The 18,048-nt window shown below is 35.3% G+C and overlaps 1 protein-coding gene across 1 annotated transcript in view; it reads left to right on the top strand.

Annotated features, from left to right (window-relative positions):
- Positions 1-18,048, top strand: part of CNGB3 (cyclic nucleotide gated channel subunit beta 3) — a 58,994-nt gene that overhangs the window by 16,051 nt on the left and 24,895 nt on the right. Inside the window, exons 4-8 of the mRNA XM_090137782.1 lie at positions 12,331-12,485; positions 13,982-14,179; positions 14,776-14,984; positions 16,849-16,899; positions 17,828-17,914. Of these exons, the coding sequence (XP_089993908.1) occupies positions 12,331-12,485; positions 13,982-14,179; positions 14,776-14,984; positions 16,849-16,899; positions 17,828-17,914 (700 nt within the window). The remainder of the gene's footprint in view (positions 1-12,330; positions 12,486-13,981; positions 14,180-14,775; positions 14,985-16,848; positions 16,900-17,827; positions 17,915-18,048) is intronic.

The raw sequence follows: 18,048 nt of genomic DNA, 5'->3' as shown, positions 1-18,048 counted from the left end.
TTATAAAGCTTTCAGAGCTGGAGGGAGAATCATTTTAAAATGGCGCATTTTCTGAAATTTAATTAATCGTCCCTGATACTCATGGGAGTCTATTCAGACAAAATTGTCAATCAAGTTCACTATTTTATTTTGTCTATGCATTCAAATTTACCTAATAGAATATGCTATATATATATGTGTGTGTGTGTGTGCAGAATTTGAGGTGAATGGAAATGATAATGGAAATGATATTAATAGAGAAAGTTTTACCTTATCTTCATTTACTGCAGCTTTCAATTTTTTTAAATGTATCTCTGCGGGCTCAGATACGTAGATTAAGGAAGAATAAAGGTAGTAGCCATGTTTGAAACAGCATGCTTTCCAGTTAGATCAGGCCTGCATTTCTCCATATGGTATTTCAGGGTGAAGTAAAAAACTTCCACATATTCAAATTTTAAAATCCTTAGGCTTGGGTAATATTGCTTTATGAGCATTCATACTAATGCAACTAACTTATCTGAAGTCAGTAGGACTACTTATGACAGTTAGCAGGGTTGTGCACCAGGTGTGTCCTTCTTCCAGTTCATCTGCATTAGAATAGACTTTTACTCATGATGCAACACAGCCTGTGTTATCTATTAATAGGGAAGAAGTTTTCTGAGTCTCCTCTGAAAGAGCAAAATGGTTATTTCTCCTGCTAAGTAAATGACAACTTTGACAAAGGCAGCATTTATTCCTGAAAAGTCCCACATAAACTTTGTCCACAAGAAAAAGAATTTGCTTTCCCTCTGGACATATACTCATTTTTCAAATATACAAGTACATTGCAATGGACATTAATATACAGCAGAAAGACATAGCTCTGATTTTCCTACAGCCATCTCAACACTAAGTCTGAAAGCATAGACACACACACAGCTACCAAGGCTCTGAAATGTAACAGAGACTGAAACTTTCAGTATCTGTTTGCTAATAGCTTAGATAGGATTCCACACAAGTCTGCCCCTCTGCCAATGCATTGTTTCTTCCCTCCACCTCTAATGACAACATAAGAATAATAATCCATTTCCATGAATAGCTATTTGCTGAGCAATAATAATTTCTACAAAGGAGGGTTAAGAGTATGCTGTCTCTTCACAGCAAGAAATGAGAGAACAGAACAACACTCAGAATCTAATTTGCACTCTAATAGAGGACACTGTTATCTTATTGACAAGGAATTAGCATAAAACTTAATTGCAGCCTTCATATTATACCAAGATTTCTTTCTACTGGGAAGGGTTTGTAGAAACATGTGTGCATGTACATAGCCATAATTTTTTTTTGAAATGCGGTGCAAGCATTTCAGGCAAGATACTCCACAGCATGTAAGCAAATGTGGCACATCCTCAGGAAAAAACAATGACTGCTCTTGCTTGGAAGCAGGGAGCTGCCAGAAGGTCCCTGGGCAGAGGTCAGCCCTGGTTGAATTCCTGCAGTTCTTCTCCCCACTGTCACCAAAGGTAGGGACAGCCTTCAATGGCATTGCTTTAGATCTGGCCCTGAGCACAGCAGCCATGCTTCCAGGAGGGGATAATATGCTTGCTTGTATAATCATTTCTCATTTCTGTACTTTTTATTTTTAAATACTTTTTTTTTTCCCCTAACCTGAAAGTTGACCTTGTTCCTTTACCATGTAGTTTAGGAAAGTTACCACCATTGCAGATTCACCTGCCAGTCTCAGTTCATGCAGATGACTAAAAGAAGATGCAGCCCTTCCCTTGGTCCCATCTTCTCATCCTTTGTTTTACACTTGTTCAACCAGGTGTCCACTGGATCAGCTTGATCCAGCTGGAAACATTCACTTGTCATATGGTCTCCTACCAACATGAAGACACCACAGAAAGGTACAAGAAGGATGAAATGAAGTTGCCAAAGTTAGGAGAATCAGACAAGTGTTTCATGAGATTGGCACCCTGAGAATAATGGGCTCTAGCAAATAGAACAGACAAGACAATCTGATGGTTTCTCTTGGTCTTAAAATGTAAAAAAAACTTCAAATACTTTGAAAGAGGCATCAGCAAAGTTACTGCTCTGCAGTGAAATAAACCCACCTCATCAGTCACAGAGCTGAAGGAATGCCTTAGTTATGAGTAGAATAATTTTTCTGACTTTGATTCAAGTTAAAATAGTTGCAGTTCACTCAAAAAAAAAATCCCAAACCCTAAGGTCTCCAGACCACCTTGCTCTGCAAGAAGAGTGGTACAGTCATTTGTACACAAGAGAAGACACCATAATTTGCTTTGTGACAGTATTATTTGGAACCCAAAATCTAATGGGCAATTTTGAAAAGACATTATTACAAATGTGACACAGGAGAGACAAATGCAAGACCTTGATATGACCCTGCACTGAAGGGTGGCAATCAGCATAGTGCTTGGGACATGTGACAGTTGGTTAAGACAGCTATAAAGGCTTATGGCATAGAGGTGAGTAGAGGTGAGACAGATATCTAAGGAATAATTAACAGGGGATGCCTGGCCCCAAGGAGTGAGACTGAGAACCTGAAGCAATCTAGAAAACATAAAGGATGGCAGAATAGTACATGAAACAATTGAAAGCCTAGCAGAGAAAAATCGAGGGATAAAGAAGCCTTCAATAACCACCTCTCTCTTCTGTGTATTTCAAAAGCCTTTAAGCCTGGATAAAGTTGTAAGAGTGTTTCATCTTTCCAGATTACCAAGATGATTACATTGTACTATTTATACTAAGGCAGTACACTGAAAACCGCAGTCAAGGATGGTGAACCCTGCTCTGTAAAATGCTGTGTAAAATGACAGCCAATACTTGCAGGCTACATATCCAAGAGTATATGATGAAAAAAATACAGCAGGTAACCAGGACTTCAGACGCTTTCACATTTCACCCGAAGATGCTCTGTCCATAAAAGAACAAAAAATTGAATCTGATATGCTGCCTACAGAATCTAGGTACCATTAACAACACATATTCAAATAAAATGCTCTAAACAAATTTTAGTACAATATAATTACTAAATAAAATATGCTCAACATTCCCACACAATGTTCTGCTTTTGCACATTCAGAAACCTAGCCTTCAACATTTTCCAGGAGAGATCTTGTACCACAAACTGTCATGATAGCAAGTGCTCGGGAAGACTGAATTGCTTTTGCATTTTGCCTTTTTCATAGCTACATGCCATTACCTAGTAGGTTATGCCAGCCTTTCTAAAGCCTGTAAAGAAGATGTTTTTTCCTCTCTAATTTGGCTAATAGAAAAAAAAAAAAAAAAAAAAAAAAAAACGATAACAAAACAAACAGAGATTAAGAGGCAATTTGCTATGTGGTGCATAGCCAGGTTAATAAAGAGAACTCCCGCCGGTAGCCTGTTCTTACTGAGTAATGTACTTCATTTAGCTCAATTACCTCAACCAAGAAAATTAGAGTGCTTATTAGTGCTTGCCATCCACTAGTTGCTACACATCAATTCACCATGCAGATGTATCCTAGAGAAATGATGCTGACTCACAAGAACAGAATCTTAGCACCTTGATGAAACAGGTCGATATCAACTCTCTCCAGTTTCCAAAAATCATAGTTTACTGTTAGCATACTAGGAATCTGAAAAGATTATAATCATGGCTCTAAATTCTAACTGACTTGAGAGAAAGTAAAACAAGTTCAACACTGATCAATTCTGAAAAATCCCATTTTAAATAGAGTTGCAAACTTATTTTCTAAAAAGAAATAACTTTCTCTAGCTGTTTCCAGCTAAAGACTGCAGTACATAAAATTGCGGATAAATGTAACACACCTTTTACATTTTGTAAAATCAAAATTCTTTTCTTAAATCTCATATTTTATTCTCCTGATCTATTTTCCAAATATTAGACTTTAACACGAAGTCATCCAAGTTGTGGAGCACAAGAGAAGAACAGATAGAGACAAGGGGATCTGATGAGAAATCTAAGTAGTCTGGCAGTCCAGACTTATTTCATTTTCCCTACTTTTGTCCTTGCAAACTAATAATAATAATAATAATAGAAAAAGAAAATATTGATGTTAAAAAAAATAAAAAATAAAAATAAAAATAAAAAGGTGGATCTACACTTCTTATCCAATACTCACAGTTGTTGAAAAAATTTTGTTGAGAAAAATTCTTATGAAGAATTTAGTGAAGCACTGAAATAGATACTTTGGGAAGATTATGGAATAGCCATCACTAAAAATATTTTTTAAAAGCTTAAACAAGCATCGGTCTGGAATGGTGCAGATATATTTCATCCTTTTTTGAGTGGTGGGAGATAGGATTTTAGCATGTCCCAAAGTTCTCTCCAGTCCTACACCTGTGTGATTATATATTCACAGAACCACAGAATGGCCTGGGTTGAAAGGGACCTCAAGGATCATCAAGCTCCAACGCCCCCTGCCAGGGCCACCAACCTCTCCATTTAATACTAGACCAGGCTGCCCAGGGCCCCATCCAATCTGGCCTTGAATGGGGCAAATATATATTAAATTAAATATATTAAATTAAATATATTAAATATAAAAAAATATATTAAATATATAATATTATATATATATATATATATAATATATATATATGTAATATGAAATTAAACATATATTCTAAGATTTGAATGAATTCAGGTGGGAAATCAAAGTGTCAATTGAAAATAAAGCTTTTCATTTGGGAAATTTTATTGCAACCTTTTTTTAAATTCACACTTTGAAATATTGCAATGTTTTAGCTTTTTATTCCCCTATAGTAATTACAAATTAAAGAGCAGAAAGTTTAAAGAAGGATTTGTGCTGTGCTCATAAACTCTATACAACACTTATGTGTATGTGCTAAAAAATATCTTTAAACATTCCGGTAAGAGACAGATACCTCAAACAGAGAATTAATCACTTACAAATAAGAATGCCCCAGTGGCACAACAGGCTTGTTTATTCCCATATGGTGCTTTTCTATAATGTTATGTTTTTGTTCTAGAATGATTAGTGACAGATATGATTCTGCCTCTATTTTTTAAATCATGGTAAATATCCAACACAATTAAGCAACTTTATATCACTACTGACATTAAAGAAAGGTGATTGTTAAAAGTTAATTGGTACTTTCAACACATATCCTACTTTGCTTTGCACATATCATACTGTAAAATTGCTAATTAAAATAAAATCTTATTCAAGTTTTAGTCTGGTACCTCAGATAGAATGTCATGTGTTCGGCATTGAGGCAGCTTTCTCCCTAGAGAGTACCTTAAAGAAGATTAGAGGATTCACAGCCTGTTGTGATTGAATAACTAAGAGGATTGTCAAAGAAGCTATATGACAAACCTTTGAACTAAATGGGAGGAATGGCATGCAGCCTAAGTGATTAGATTTTTATTGGCGCTGCATGAGGAAGTTTGTTTGGAGCCCAATGTCAGTAGATAACTCAGAAAGACAGTGGCTTCCTTGAGTGTTGTTTCTTCTTTGTACATTATGCTATAAGAATAAAACATGAGATATGCAAAATGAATTATCTTTATATTTTGTTTGAAAACACTTGCTTAGGGCCAACACAGGCATAATTTCTTTACACACTGTGAACAAAGGAAAGTCATCAATTCCAATGAGTAGTTTAAAATTTACATGTGTTCACTTAAAGCTTATTAATGCATATGCCCTACTCTTGAGTGTATATATAATCAAAAGTAGTCACCCAAGTATTGCATTGTTATCTGTAAATTAATCAAACATACAAGAAAATTGTAGAGGAAAAGCAACATCAACTTTAATTCAAATTGTATTGTGAAGCAAGCACAGCCCTAAAATAAAACAAGAATAAAAATTTATTTTTTCCTTTCTTAGCGCAAAGAAAATTTAACAGTTTTAAAGTATTAAAGAACATGCAGCAAACAGGAAAAGACTTGATCTCTTGGATTACTGAAGTTGGGTGTCACTCAGCCACTTTTTCTCTTAAAAAAAAGAAATTATGAGGAATGGGAAGATACAAATTTTAAGACTGATGTGGAAAATTAAAATTAAATCACTAACTTCTTGAAATTCCATGGGATTGAAAGTGTCAACAGTTTATTTCAAGTCCATAAAATACTATGCATATGTTAGAAGCTCACTTCACATTATTAACATTTGAGCTGTTTAGATTTTTTATAGTAGCTGACCTAGTGGCACCTATGCAAATTCACTAATTTATTCACCTTCCCTGTCCCTATGCATTTGAAATTTTCCAAAGATTTCCTGGGTATCCATTTTATTACACTCTTTGGAATCATTGTCTAAGACACCTTTAATGACCTTAGCTGATAAAATCTTGCAGTATATCACAATTATTTCAGCCGCTACTCACTCATAGAATCATGGAATCATTTCAGTTGCAAAAGATCTATAAAATAAAATCCAGCTATCACCTAATACCAAGTCCACCACTAAACCATTCATTAAGTGCCACATCCACACATCTCTTAAATACCCTCAAGAATTGAAACTCTACCACTTCCCTGGGCAGCTCGTTCTGTTTCCTAATTACACTTTCACAAAGAAATTCTTCTTAATATCCAATCTAAATCTCCCCTGGTGCAACTTGAGATAATTTCCTTACATTCTAGAATATTAGAAGGCTGTCTAGATTGAAATGCTGTCAAAGCCTTTAAAGACTTTGAAACATTCATATTAATTCATGCTGTTTCTCTCCACATTTCTTCTTGTTACAATACTGCTCAGTTCAAATATGTCTTGTCCCTGACTGTTTATCTACCAAAATTTAAAATAAAAATAAAGATCTGACTGCCTCTCAACCTCTTTTGTTGTCCTTTTATAAGACAGGTTGTCAGGGCCCTCAATCATTCTAAGACACTATCATTTCCTATATGAATCCATTTTTAGAGTATAGATGGTCAGAATAACTCTCACAATTTGTTTATATACCTATATTAATGCTTCCCCCACAAACAAAATATTAGATGCATTCTACGGCTGCATTTTCATCATTGCTTTTCATAAGCAAAATGCAGTATGGTTCATAGGCACCCTGCTGTGGAATGAAACTATTGGATATTTATCTTCTGCCATCTGCAATTGAGAATACTACCATTCACAAAATAAATTCTTACAATGCAGTTTGTTCTTAAATAAATGTCTTCATTATGTAACATTAGATTTGCTCTTATTTCTATTATTCAGTCTAAATAGCTTAATTTTCCGATGTAGAAATTAATCCTACTTTGTAATCTTCCCAATTCAATTTCCTGTTAATCATCATTAGCAGACTACTATATTTTGTACTAAAAAAATTATTGAAAAAAATACAAAAGGTCATTCCTAAATGCCCATAGAATACCTGCGAAGGCAAAGGAGGATAGACTCCTTTCATAAACACCTAAGAGAAGAAGCATCTTAGTTATTATGAATATCTCTTCAGAGAAGCTTTCTACTGACTATGAAGAAAACTTAAGCAGAATAGCTAACGTCAAAGTGGGAGAAAACCATGAGGTTTCCTAAGTCAACTGAAGTTGGAAATGAGAGTAGATATGGGTAGGATTCTGGTCTCTATAACTCTACCCACAGTGGACTTGATATTGCATGTTGAAGATGACTTTGAATCAATACCTTTCATGATGACCAGATTTACATTTTTCTGTCACGCTGAAATCTTTCTCAGCTATACTATTGTGGTTTGTGGACATGTGTGCAGCTTTGCATTGTCTCTTCTGAAAACTGGTTATTTGAAATAGAGGTTCTACATAATTTATTCAAGACAAGAAATTATTTATTTAAGACACAGGTTTAAGTTTTGTCAGTGCTCAGTAAAAACAGAATCTCTTGCAAGAACAAGAACTGTATTCCCAGATAGACAGGAGAAAGTTTCTTAAGTGATGTAAAGAGAAGGATTGTAACTGAATTCAGCAGAAAGAAATATGTTGGTTCTTTTCAGAGTGCATGCATTTATGAAATACATTATCATAGTATTTCATACACTATGGGGTGACATGGTAGATAAAAGAGGAAGTTGAACTCAGTAGTTGGTATTCATGGCCAAAAAGCAGAAAAGAATTAAACTCAAGATTGCAAACTAGTAAAGGTTAAAATTGCTTTATTCTAAAATCACCCATTGTATTTTGATTCCTGTATTGTTTGAACTCTTAACACAGAGAGATTCAAAGCTGCAGTACTTAAAAGATGTTACATACATTAGCACACTCTGTGCTGCATTTCCATAACCTGTTCTCTCAAGGCCTTTTTCTTCTGCTGTACTATAGGTGCCTAAATATTTTTTCTTCACTTGGGGAGAATTACATCAAGGTAAAACCTACAAGATAAAAATACTTTTAAAAAATCATTATTGTTATCATTCTAACATTATATATATTTCCATGTCTCAAAAATACATTTCTACTATAATTCTATCGTTAGATATGTTGCTATTGCTAAACAAAACGTGTTTGAGGTAATAACGAAGTCACATGCCTAATACATGAGATACAGAATCACAGAATCACAGAATCACTAAGGTTGGAAAAGACCTATAAGATCATCCATTCCAACCATCCACCTATCACCTATGGTTCTCACTAAACCATATCCCTCAACACAACATCCAAACGTTCCTTGAACACCTCCAGGGAAGGGGACTCCACCACCTCCCTGGGCAGCCCATTCCAGTGCCTGACCACCCTTTCAGAGAAGTAGTATTTCCTAATATCCAGCCTGAATCTTCCCTGGCGCAGCTTGAAACCATTCCCTCTAGTCCTAAATTTCCATTTCTTGGGCCATGTGAAGTTACTACTTCTGGAAGGTACTTCCACTCTGTAAAGGGATACATACTTTTGTAAGTATAGGTCTAGTAAATGTAAAATACTGCATAAAGGTCATAGATAAATTTGCTTAAAGAATAATGCATCAACTTAGAGGCAAACCCTTGCATTCAGCACAGCTCAGCACAGAAAAGCAAAGAAGTGTTTTTCTGCCCAGCTAGGCAGTGTGCCAGTAAGGAAGGAGATTTGCCTCTGAATCTGCAAATCTGCTCCTGCATAGCACAAAATATTCAACTATGTAATACAGGCAGAGGGAAAGAAGCAACTGGTCGATATCACAAGCCTATTCACCCTCTGAAAACTTTCATGTACAGAATAAAGCCAGAAAGAGCCCAGTGCGAAATCAATACAGTCTGTAATCGCATCTGTGAGATGAGAATGAATCTGATGACATATTCAAATGAGGCATTATTTCCTTCACAGAGGAGGTTAAAAGCATAAGTCATAGAATTGGAGAATCAGAGAATCATTAAGGTTGGAAAAGATTACTAAGATCATCTAGTCCAACCATCAAGTCAAACTAGCCCTTCTCACAGGTACAAAATATCTGAGTCATAGCAAACTGGAATCAGAAAATACTGTAATGCAGTGTGATGAACTAATTACTCTTATTGAATATGGTCTCTTCAAAGCAGAGAACAACTTTAGAAGGCTCTCATACCCAGAAAATACGCTCTTCTTCCTGATGGCTGCTCATCCTTGTCCTGCTGGCAGATATGTTCTTATATATATGAATTTATAAAACATCTATAAAAGGCATACGTATTAAAGAGCACATACACAGTGAAAGGAACATCTCCAAACAAAATGAGGAAAGCACCTTAACTCTGCTGGAGAACTGATCTGAGGGCAGGCTGGAGGTACTGCTCCAGGCCCCAGTTTCTACCCAGAGCACAACATGCAGTGACAGGTAGCCATGTGGCACTGGCATCACCTACTCATGGCATGTGCCACTAAATGTGAGAGAGAGAGAGAAGTTAGAAAGGGCTTCTTTAGCCAAGGTAGTTTCAAGTGTACCTTCACAAGAAGTACACACACAAATCACACCTTCAAATCAGCAGTGTTCAACTTCTAGCCTTTTCCATTTGTATTAACCACAGAAAATTTAAGCATCTCATTACTAGAAAGTAATAGAGGAAGAAATCATGTAAATCAAGTGGCAAGGAAAATCAATTTCTTATCAACTGTGTGGCAAATAGCTTTAAACAGATTCTTCTAGATCTTCTAATCATTCCCAAATAACAACATGATTCCTTTGGGCTATACTGCAGAGATAAAGCTCCATGTTTATGATAAAGAAGACTTTAGCTTGTCTTGGAGAAGCTGGGAAACAAGAAGAAATCCCACATATCTTTTTGACTTCTCCCTCAAAAGCAGATAGCAGGGGCCTTTGTCACAACACTTCTGATAAGTGTATTTTTTTATAAAATGGCTAATGCCTTGGGCAAATACAGCAACAGAGAAGAGTAGAAACTATTTGAAATTCCTTGCATAGAAGCTGTAAAACTAATTGTGACATGTTAGCTCAAAATAAGAAAGCATTTCATTATGCTGCAGATGGCCAGGGTAAAGGGAATATGTGAAATAAAATAAAACGTGATGGGATGAAAAAGTGTATTAGAACAGTTTGATTAATCTCCTGTCTGGGGAGTTTTAAGAAACTGAATCTACAGAAGTCTTAAATTAGAGAAATGATAAGGACATACTTCAGACTTGTGCTTTTTCTGCTTTTAATGACATATCTTCATTTTATCCAGTGGTTTTATTGCTGTAGCATTTTCACATCCTTAAATTATAATTCTTTGGGCAACTTGATATGTGTTGTGTCTCCAGAAAACTGTGATTCTCAAAAAGCTCTGACATTCTCCTTTTTTAGTTACAGCTCCTTCTGTTAGGAACATAAAAGTAAGTTTAAATGTTGAGGAGATGTGGTGTTTATTCAAAGATCACTGCTGTATTTTTCACTTCTTCATTCTCCAAGATATTGTCATGCCACTTTCCCTCTATTTTTCTTTGGAAAGGTCTTCAAAAATGGGAAATTTCATGTCTGCTTCACTCTTCATCAGCTGCTTCTCTTACTGTAGCATTCTCATCCCCATGGTATTTGATACTGAGCTGGAAAACTGTTAAGAAAGAAAAGACAGTAGTCTGTTGTATTCACCATATTGAGCATAGCTGGCAGGATTTCAGTACAGATGAAGCAGCTGCAACCAGTGTGGGAGTAGACCACCAGGTGCACTGCACCAACCACATCTGTCTCCAGCTGTCTCTGACACTGCTGTGGAACGCCAGCTGAAAAATGTTGTGTCTAGGATACAGAACAAAATCATAGAATCATAGAATCGCCAAGATTGGAAATCACTACAAGATCATCAAGTCCAACTGTCCACCTGTCACCAATAATTCCCACCAAACCATGTCCCTCAGCACGACATTTAAAGGTTTCTTGAACACCTCCAGGATTGGTGACTCCACCACTTCCACCAGCAGCCCATTCCAGTGTCTGACCACTCTCTCAGAGAAGAAATATTTCCTAACATCCAACCAGAATCTCCCCTAGCACAACTTGAGGCCATTCCCTTTAGTCCTATTTCTAGTTATATGAGAGAAGAAGTGGATCCCCACTACATCATAACCTCTCTTCAAGTTCTTATAATAAGAGCAATAAGGTCACCCCTGAGCCTCCTTTTCTCCAGACTGAACAATCCCAGCTCCCTCAAAAGGAATCAAACAAAAAATACTCTCAGCTAGATTTTCTAATCAGCTGTTTGGTGTGTATAGATCTGTTTAAAATCATTGTGTCACTGCAGAATTTGTGAGTGCAAGTGCTTAAAAATTAAAGGTCTCCAAGCCTGATGAAATGATAGATGCTGGAATGTTATCTTAGTGTCACTCCACATCTGAGTAAACACAGAGTAAGTGACCTCTTAATGGCAGAGGAACTTTTAGCAAGATCATTATTTTGTTTTCAGTTGCTAAAAAGAGATATTTTTTACCTACATTTAGCTAAAAGTCATAAAAAAGCCTAGATTAAAAAAATGAACTTGGCATATTCTCTCCACCTGCACCACTGCATCAGAGTCTGTGACTCAATTATGTCCTGTCATCTTCTGGATGTAGCATAGTAATGATCACATTTTATTTTACAGATGGAAACATGCTTTGTATCTTAGACAATACATAGGATAAGCTCTATGCCTTAGGAAGCCAAATAAGAATTTAGTGAAAAATAATGGTGGGAATTCATGTGTTTAGTAGGCTGTACAGAGTATAGAGTATCCTCACCTTCTCTGCTTGCATTATCTTGTAGACTGCTGCAAGTATCCAGCAGTGTCAATGGACATAAACAGAAAGCAACATAAGTTAACTTATGTGATCACCTAATAGTGAATTAAATGATATGAATAACCACTGTGTTCAATAAAGATCCAGTCTTAATGTTTGACTACTGCTTGTACGGTAGAATTAGCACAATTTCTTCCATACCTTTCCACCACATAGAACTTTTCTCTTTCTGTTTCAAATAGAACACAGAACACAACGTCCCAAGGATTCCAAACAAATGAATATGCTGATGCCCAGCTTCAGGAGATTGTCAGAAAAATGCGGGAAAGGACCACAGCCTATAAGGAAAAGCTAAAAGACCCCGTGTTGTCCTCCCCTGAAGGCAGTCCTACAGCTTGTAAGTGACTCTAGAATACACGAAATAGTTGTGCATCTGATGAGTATAAAGAAAATTCTTTTGCTGGAACAGAAAATGCTGTGATAAAATTTTTCAGTGTTTACCTTACCACATTGTATTTACTCATTGAAATAGGTCAGTTTGTGCCCAGTGAAGTCAAGTTATCTGTAAGTATTTGCAGTAAGCCAGGTCCCATGGTAAAAGTTCCTTTTTAACCCCATCACTGCAGAATTTGAGGGAAAATTTTTGACAATGTCTAGAATTGGCTCTGTCAAGCAGTTTTATATGTTTTAAAATAGATCCCAGATATCTTTATTCATTATGATGAATCTAAAATTTATGAGGAAACATATCTACCTACTAGTAGATACAGGTCAGTTTGAGATTAGATCTGTTGTGTGAAAGTATACAATATTTTATCCAAGACAGCAATCTTCCAGATACACTGAGGACTCCAGTCACGCATTTCAAACAGAACAAACTCATCTGAAATTCATTCAACATTGACTTTAGATAAAATATGAAACATCAAGCAAATATAATGCTCTTCCTCTTTAGAGGAAAGTTTGTTTTACTTTATTTCTTTTTCACAAAGATTCAAATGTGGCGATTTGATGTTCTGCCATTTTGAGATGTTTATTGTTTATCTAGTTCTTAATAAGCTAGAAAAAATAGTGTCAGAAGTATAATGAACTGTATCAATGAATAGAAAAACTCCAGTTTTTTTTTTTTTTAATTACTCTTTGCTCATTTATCTCTTTTGTTCCTCTCATAGAACTCACAATTATTTCTTTCCAATCACTATCGATCCACTTCTTAAATTTGCTTCTAAGATTATGTAGCCTACTCAGAAGTAAAGCAACCAGAATCAACTGGAAAAATATGTGGGCAAAATTATCCAGCATAACATGGAAGAATGGAACTCAAAGGAATGACACTAGGCTTTCTCACCTTAGAAATATACAAAATCATAGGCTTCCCATTCGTTTCACCTGCTGTGTCGTGCATTTCAGATCTCACGCAAGGGGAGAGCTCTGCCTATGGCAGTGATATCTTTTCTTATCTCCATCCTAATTGTACACATTATACGCAACAATCATATAACAAGAAATGCACAGGTGAATTAATGAAAGCTGAATTACGAATTACTTCAGTCTTTTATGGCACTTGTTCTGGGCACAGCCTAAGGAACTGCAGTAACATATATACTGCACTCAACATGAAGTTGGGTGATAGTATTATTACCAGTGATTTTATTACTAGTATGACTATCACTATTAGTGATAGTAGATGTGCGTGATTATATCAAATGTTATTTTATTCTCCAATATGCTTTCTAATGCACTCAATATTACAATAAAATGTAACTTTAATCACTGCCAAGTGTGTTTAGAAGAGTCTTTTAATACGATGAGGTTCTTGTATTTGTTAAAATAGGATATTGTAAATTAAGCCACTGTTAAAATCTCACATTTTGTGGCATTCTATGTCACTAGCACCATCAAAGAAGAAGCCTCCACCCCCACCAAAAGAAGAAAAGAAAGAAGAAAAGAAAGAAGAAAAGAAAGAGGAAGCAGAAGCAAAGCCAGAAGAGGATCACTACTGTGATATGCTGTGCTGTAAATTCAAAAAACCTCCACTGAAAAAGTACATGGCCTATCTAAAGCTACCAGACAGCATAGATTCATACACAGGTAAATTAAAAGCTGTGCTTTAAAATGGGGTAAAACCATGCTGAAGTGATTCAGTTTTACATTGTACTTTCAAGCCAAACTAAGATCTACATTTTGCAATTCAGAGGCACACATACATGGTACCCTCAAGAAATTTAATTCCAAATAGGGAAAAGAATGAAAACTGATGAGAGTAGTAAAGATATGGAAAGACAGAGCAATTTCTCTTTTGCCACAAAGTTGGTGTATAAAACAACTACAGTCAATATTCAGTGTCACTTGATCTAGATTCTGTCCCATACATTATGGCCACTTAATTCTTGTTATACATGTTGTACATGTTATAGCATGTACCAACAAAACATTCTCAGATTTTTCAGATGTATTAAATTTTAAATGCTCTGAAAAACTCTTCTTTTTACCCTTTTGCAATTCCTAATGTAATTCTTAGTTTCAAGCTGTGTCACTTTATCAGCCTGTGCTAATTAAAAAAGGGATAATTATAAGTAGCTCTCTCTGCAGGAAAGTTCCCAAATACTGCATTAATGTAACTATGTCTAAAGGACTAAGAAAATACTCTGATTTCATGTCTGTAAATGCAATGTTCTGTCTTCCAGATCGCCGTTACGTAGCATGGCTCATGCTTGTGACAGTGGCCTATAATTGGAATTGTTGGTTTATCCCCCTTCGCTGTGTGTTTCCATATCAAACTCCAAGTAATACAATATACTGGTTTGCTGTAGACATCATCTGTGATATCTGCTACCTGTGTGACCTGCTGGTTTTCCAGCCCCGAGTGCAATTTTTAAGAGGTGGAGATATAATAGTAAGTATTGGAAGTGGGATTTCCACGGGTAGTGACTATGCATTGAAGTACATTATAGAAATCTGCTAAGATTTTTACTAATATGTCAAATCTACACAACTTTTTTGGTTAGCAAAGTATACCTATATTCATCTTCTCTGACCTTTTATTATTCAGTTTTGGAAGAAGAAAGCATATCTTTTGGGCTGCATTCTAGACAAGCATTGGAATTTTACATATCAAAGTTCTTAAAAATAGTAGAACAGACTAGAGAATAACAGATGCAACAGGCAAAATAAGCATAAGGTGCTTTCTTACCAGGAGTAAATAGGTGCACCTTTATTGGAATGAGTGATTTTAGGATTAGATGCTCATATGTGCATATGACATGTTTTATGTGAAACATTCAACTTTTCATTCACATTGTTCAGGAATCACAGATGAAGACATCACATGTTCTGCTAGAGCTGGACAGGATGTAAATGTTTTCTTACTGATTGTGAGATTGCAAGATTTTACAAAAGCAATCTCAGGATATTTAAACAATTATTTATTTGAAATCTTTATAGGGGGGAATATACATATTTATAAACAACTCTGCCTTTTGTTTTATGTTATCTTTTTACAGAATAACGCAAAATAAAACCATAAGCACATGCCTGAAAAATGGTAAAGGCTTACCTTTAACATATAAATAGGGCATATAGAGCATTAGCTTTTCTTAAATATCTTTCCTACTTTCTATTCTTTAACATCTTATAGAAGAAAACCAAATCACAGAACAAATGAGTTTAGAATTTCAGTGTGAGACTATTATGCCCAATAAACAAAAAATTCAAAATTATATATATTCAAAATCAATTTGGAATTAGATTTAGTTCACTGCTTTTATGTAGAACTCTATATATTGTGCATAAAAGAAATTGCTAATACATTTACAGAGGAACCTCAGATAGAGCTACATAAATAAAGTGCAGATAGATATTGAATGCAGTGCAACGTATTTTTCCATGCCTAGCCATTCGGTAAACTGGTAATCTTGCTGAAATCCTAAAAAACTCAAGTTTTATGAACAAGGTTTAAATTGTAATGGAGGAAGCTAACCTTCAATTTCCCTGAAATAAAACAGCTGAAGCTGTACAATTCAAAGATTTTAGTGAGTGAAGAGATCATCTTCTGCTGGATCGCCTGGTTTTTAGTATAATGCCTAAAATGGTGATAGTAAAAAGTCAGAATGGAAATATCTTTAAGATTTTAAGGCTATTTTTAAAGTGTTCCTGGTATAAATTCAGTAAATATAATAATAGATACATTTCTCTGCTCTTGTGATTAGCCCTTCTTATTAAGGTATCAAGATCAGTTCCAAAGGACAGTAATTTAAAAACAAATGCCTAATCATTACTAATGAATGCAACGTTGATTATTATAATGCTTACAATGCTAGTATGTTAATGTTGGCTTTCAATGAGCTAATTCTGTATAGCTCTATTATAATCATTCTTTGCATTTCTCTAGAAACTACTGATGTCAAAAAGTTCTTTTGGCCCCAAAATTGAAAAGTATTGGATCAAGCAACATCTGGTACAAAGACTTTGAAAGGGAAGAGGCAAATAAAGCATACTTCATTAGACAAAAACTCAGATTTGGATAAAAAACATATAAACCCCAATGTCTTATAAAATTTAGCTTAAGGAAAAATTAGTCTAATGAAAATACTATTTCTTCATTGGAGTAATTGATATTACTCCATTCATTCTTTCAGACCATCATTAATGGGAATATTAAAAACCTTATTGTTAGAAGATTATTCTTACTGCAGAATAGCAAAGATAATTCTTGACATGTGGTTCTTGACTGCTTTTTTCTCTTTCCATCATCGCTGTAGTCAGACAAAGTGGAAATGAAGAAATTCTATCACAGCACTGTAAAGTTTCGGGTAAGCAGATCCTTCATTACTGGTGTCAATATTGTTGTTTCTGTCAGAAGGATTCCATGGGATCTTTTCTTTCCCTGAAAATCACAGTTGATTTTAAAAAGTCAGCAGAAAGCTTAGAGCTGATGGCATGTTAGTTCTTCTATCTGAAGATGGTGTTGCTTCATAATTATAAGTAGTATTTAATTGTAAAACATAATGATTACAAATGCAATTCTAAATAATAATAATTTGATAAAATAAAATTAATGAAATTCATAGAATCATAGAATATTAAGGTTGGAAATGACCTCTAAGATCATCTATTTGAACCATCCACATATCACCAGCACTGACCACTAAAACACATCAGTAAGTACAACATCTATAGATGATATGGAAAGGAAAAACATCCAAATACAACAGAAACCAGTATCAGTAATAATAATAATAATGCTTATAGTAACGAGATCCTATGATCCCATGATGAATATTTTGTGTGCAACAGATGGCTTTTGCAGGCTGCAAGCAAAGAATCTAATTCACCATGCTCTCACACTGCTTTATGCATCCTGGCTTTAAAAGCTGTAGAAATTTCATGTGGATTGCTCTCTACACCTGTGCTTCCCAGCCTCATGTCTATCATTTCAGTTTTGTCAGAACCATAGTTGAAATAACAGAATGTATTAATAGCCAAACATCCGAGACACTGTCAGTATTTCCCATGAAACAGGTGAAAATCTCAGACACGAGAGACTTAAAAGTAGGCCAGAGCAAAACTGTTGCTGTTTCCAAAGAGATAACCTTCCAGTACTTTAGAAGTTACAGGCATAGCATGCTGACTGTTGAAATTTTATACTCAATCATGATTTAATCTAAATAGGTTTTTGACAGCAAGTAAGTGCATTACAATTATTTTGGAGTTTAAACCGATCTCTTTGCTCTTCAACAGCTCGATTTGATATCAGTATTGCCATTTGACGTTTTATACTTTTTCTTTGGATTCAACCCAGCATTTAGAGTAAACAGGATGCTAAAGGTAAGTTCTGCATTAGTGATAGATGACTAACCACACATAAATGCTTCTAAGTCAGTGAAAGGTTGTTTATAATATTTAGGAATACGGAGCTTAGAAATTAGAAAATATCTACAGGAATCACCTGAGTCTATGCA

Source organism: Phasianus colchicus, chromosome 3 (assembly GCF_987193195.1).
Source record: "Phasianus colchicus chromosome 3, bPhaCol1.hap1.1, whole genome shotgun sequence".
NCBI classification, from domain to species: domain Eukaryota; kingdom Metazoa; phylum Chordata; class Aves; order Galliformes; family Phasianidae; genus Phasianus; species Phasianus colchicus.
The sequence above is the reverse complement of the archived record's forward strand: the minus strand, read 5'-3'. Positions and strand labels throughout refer to the sequence as shown.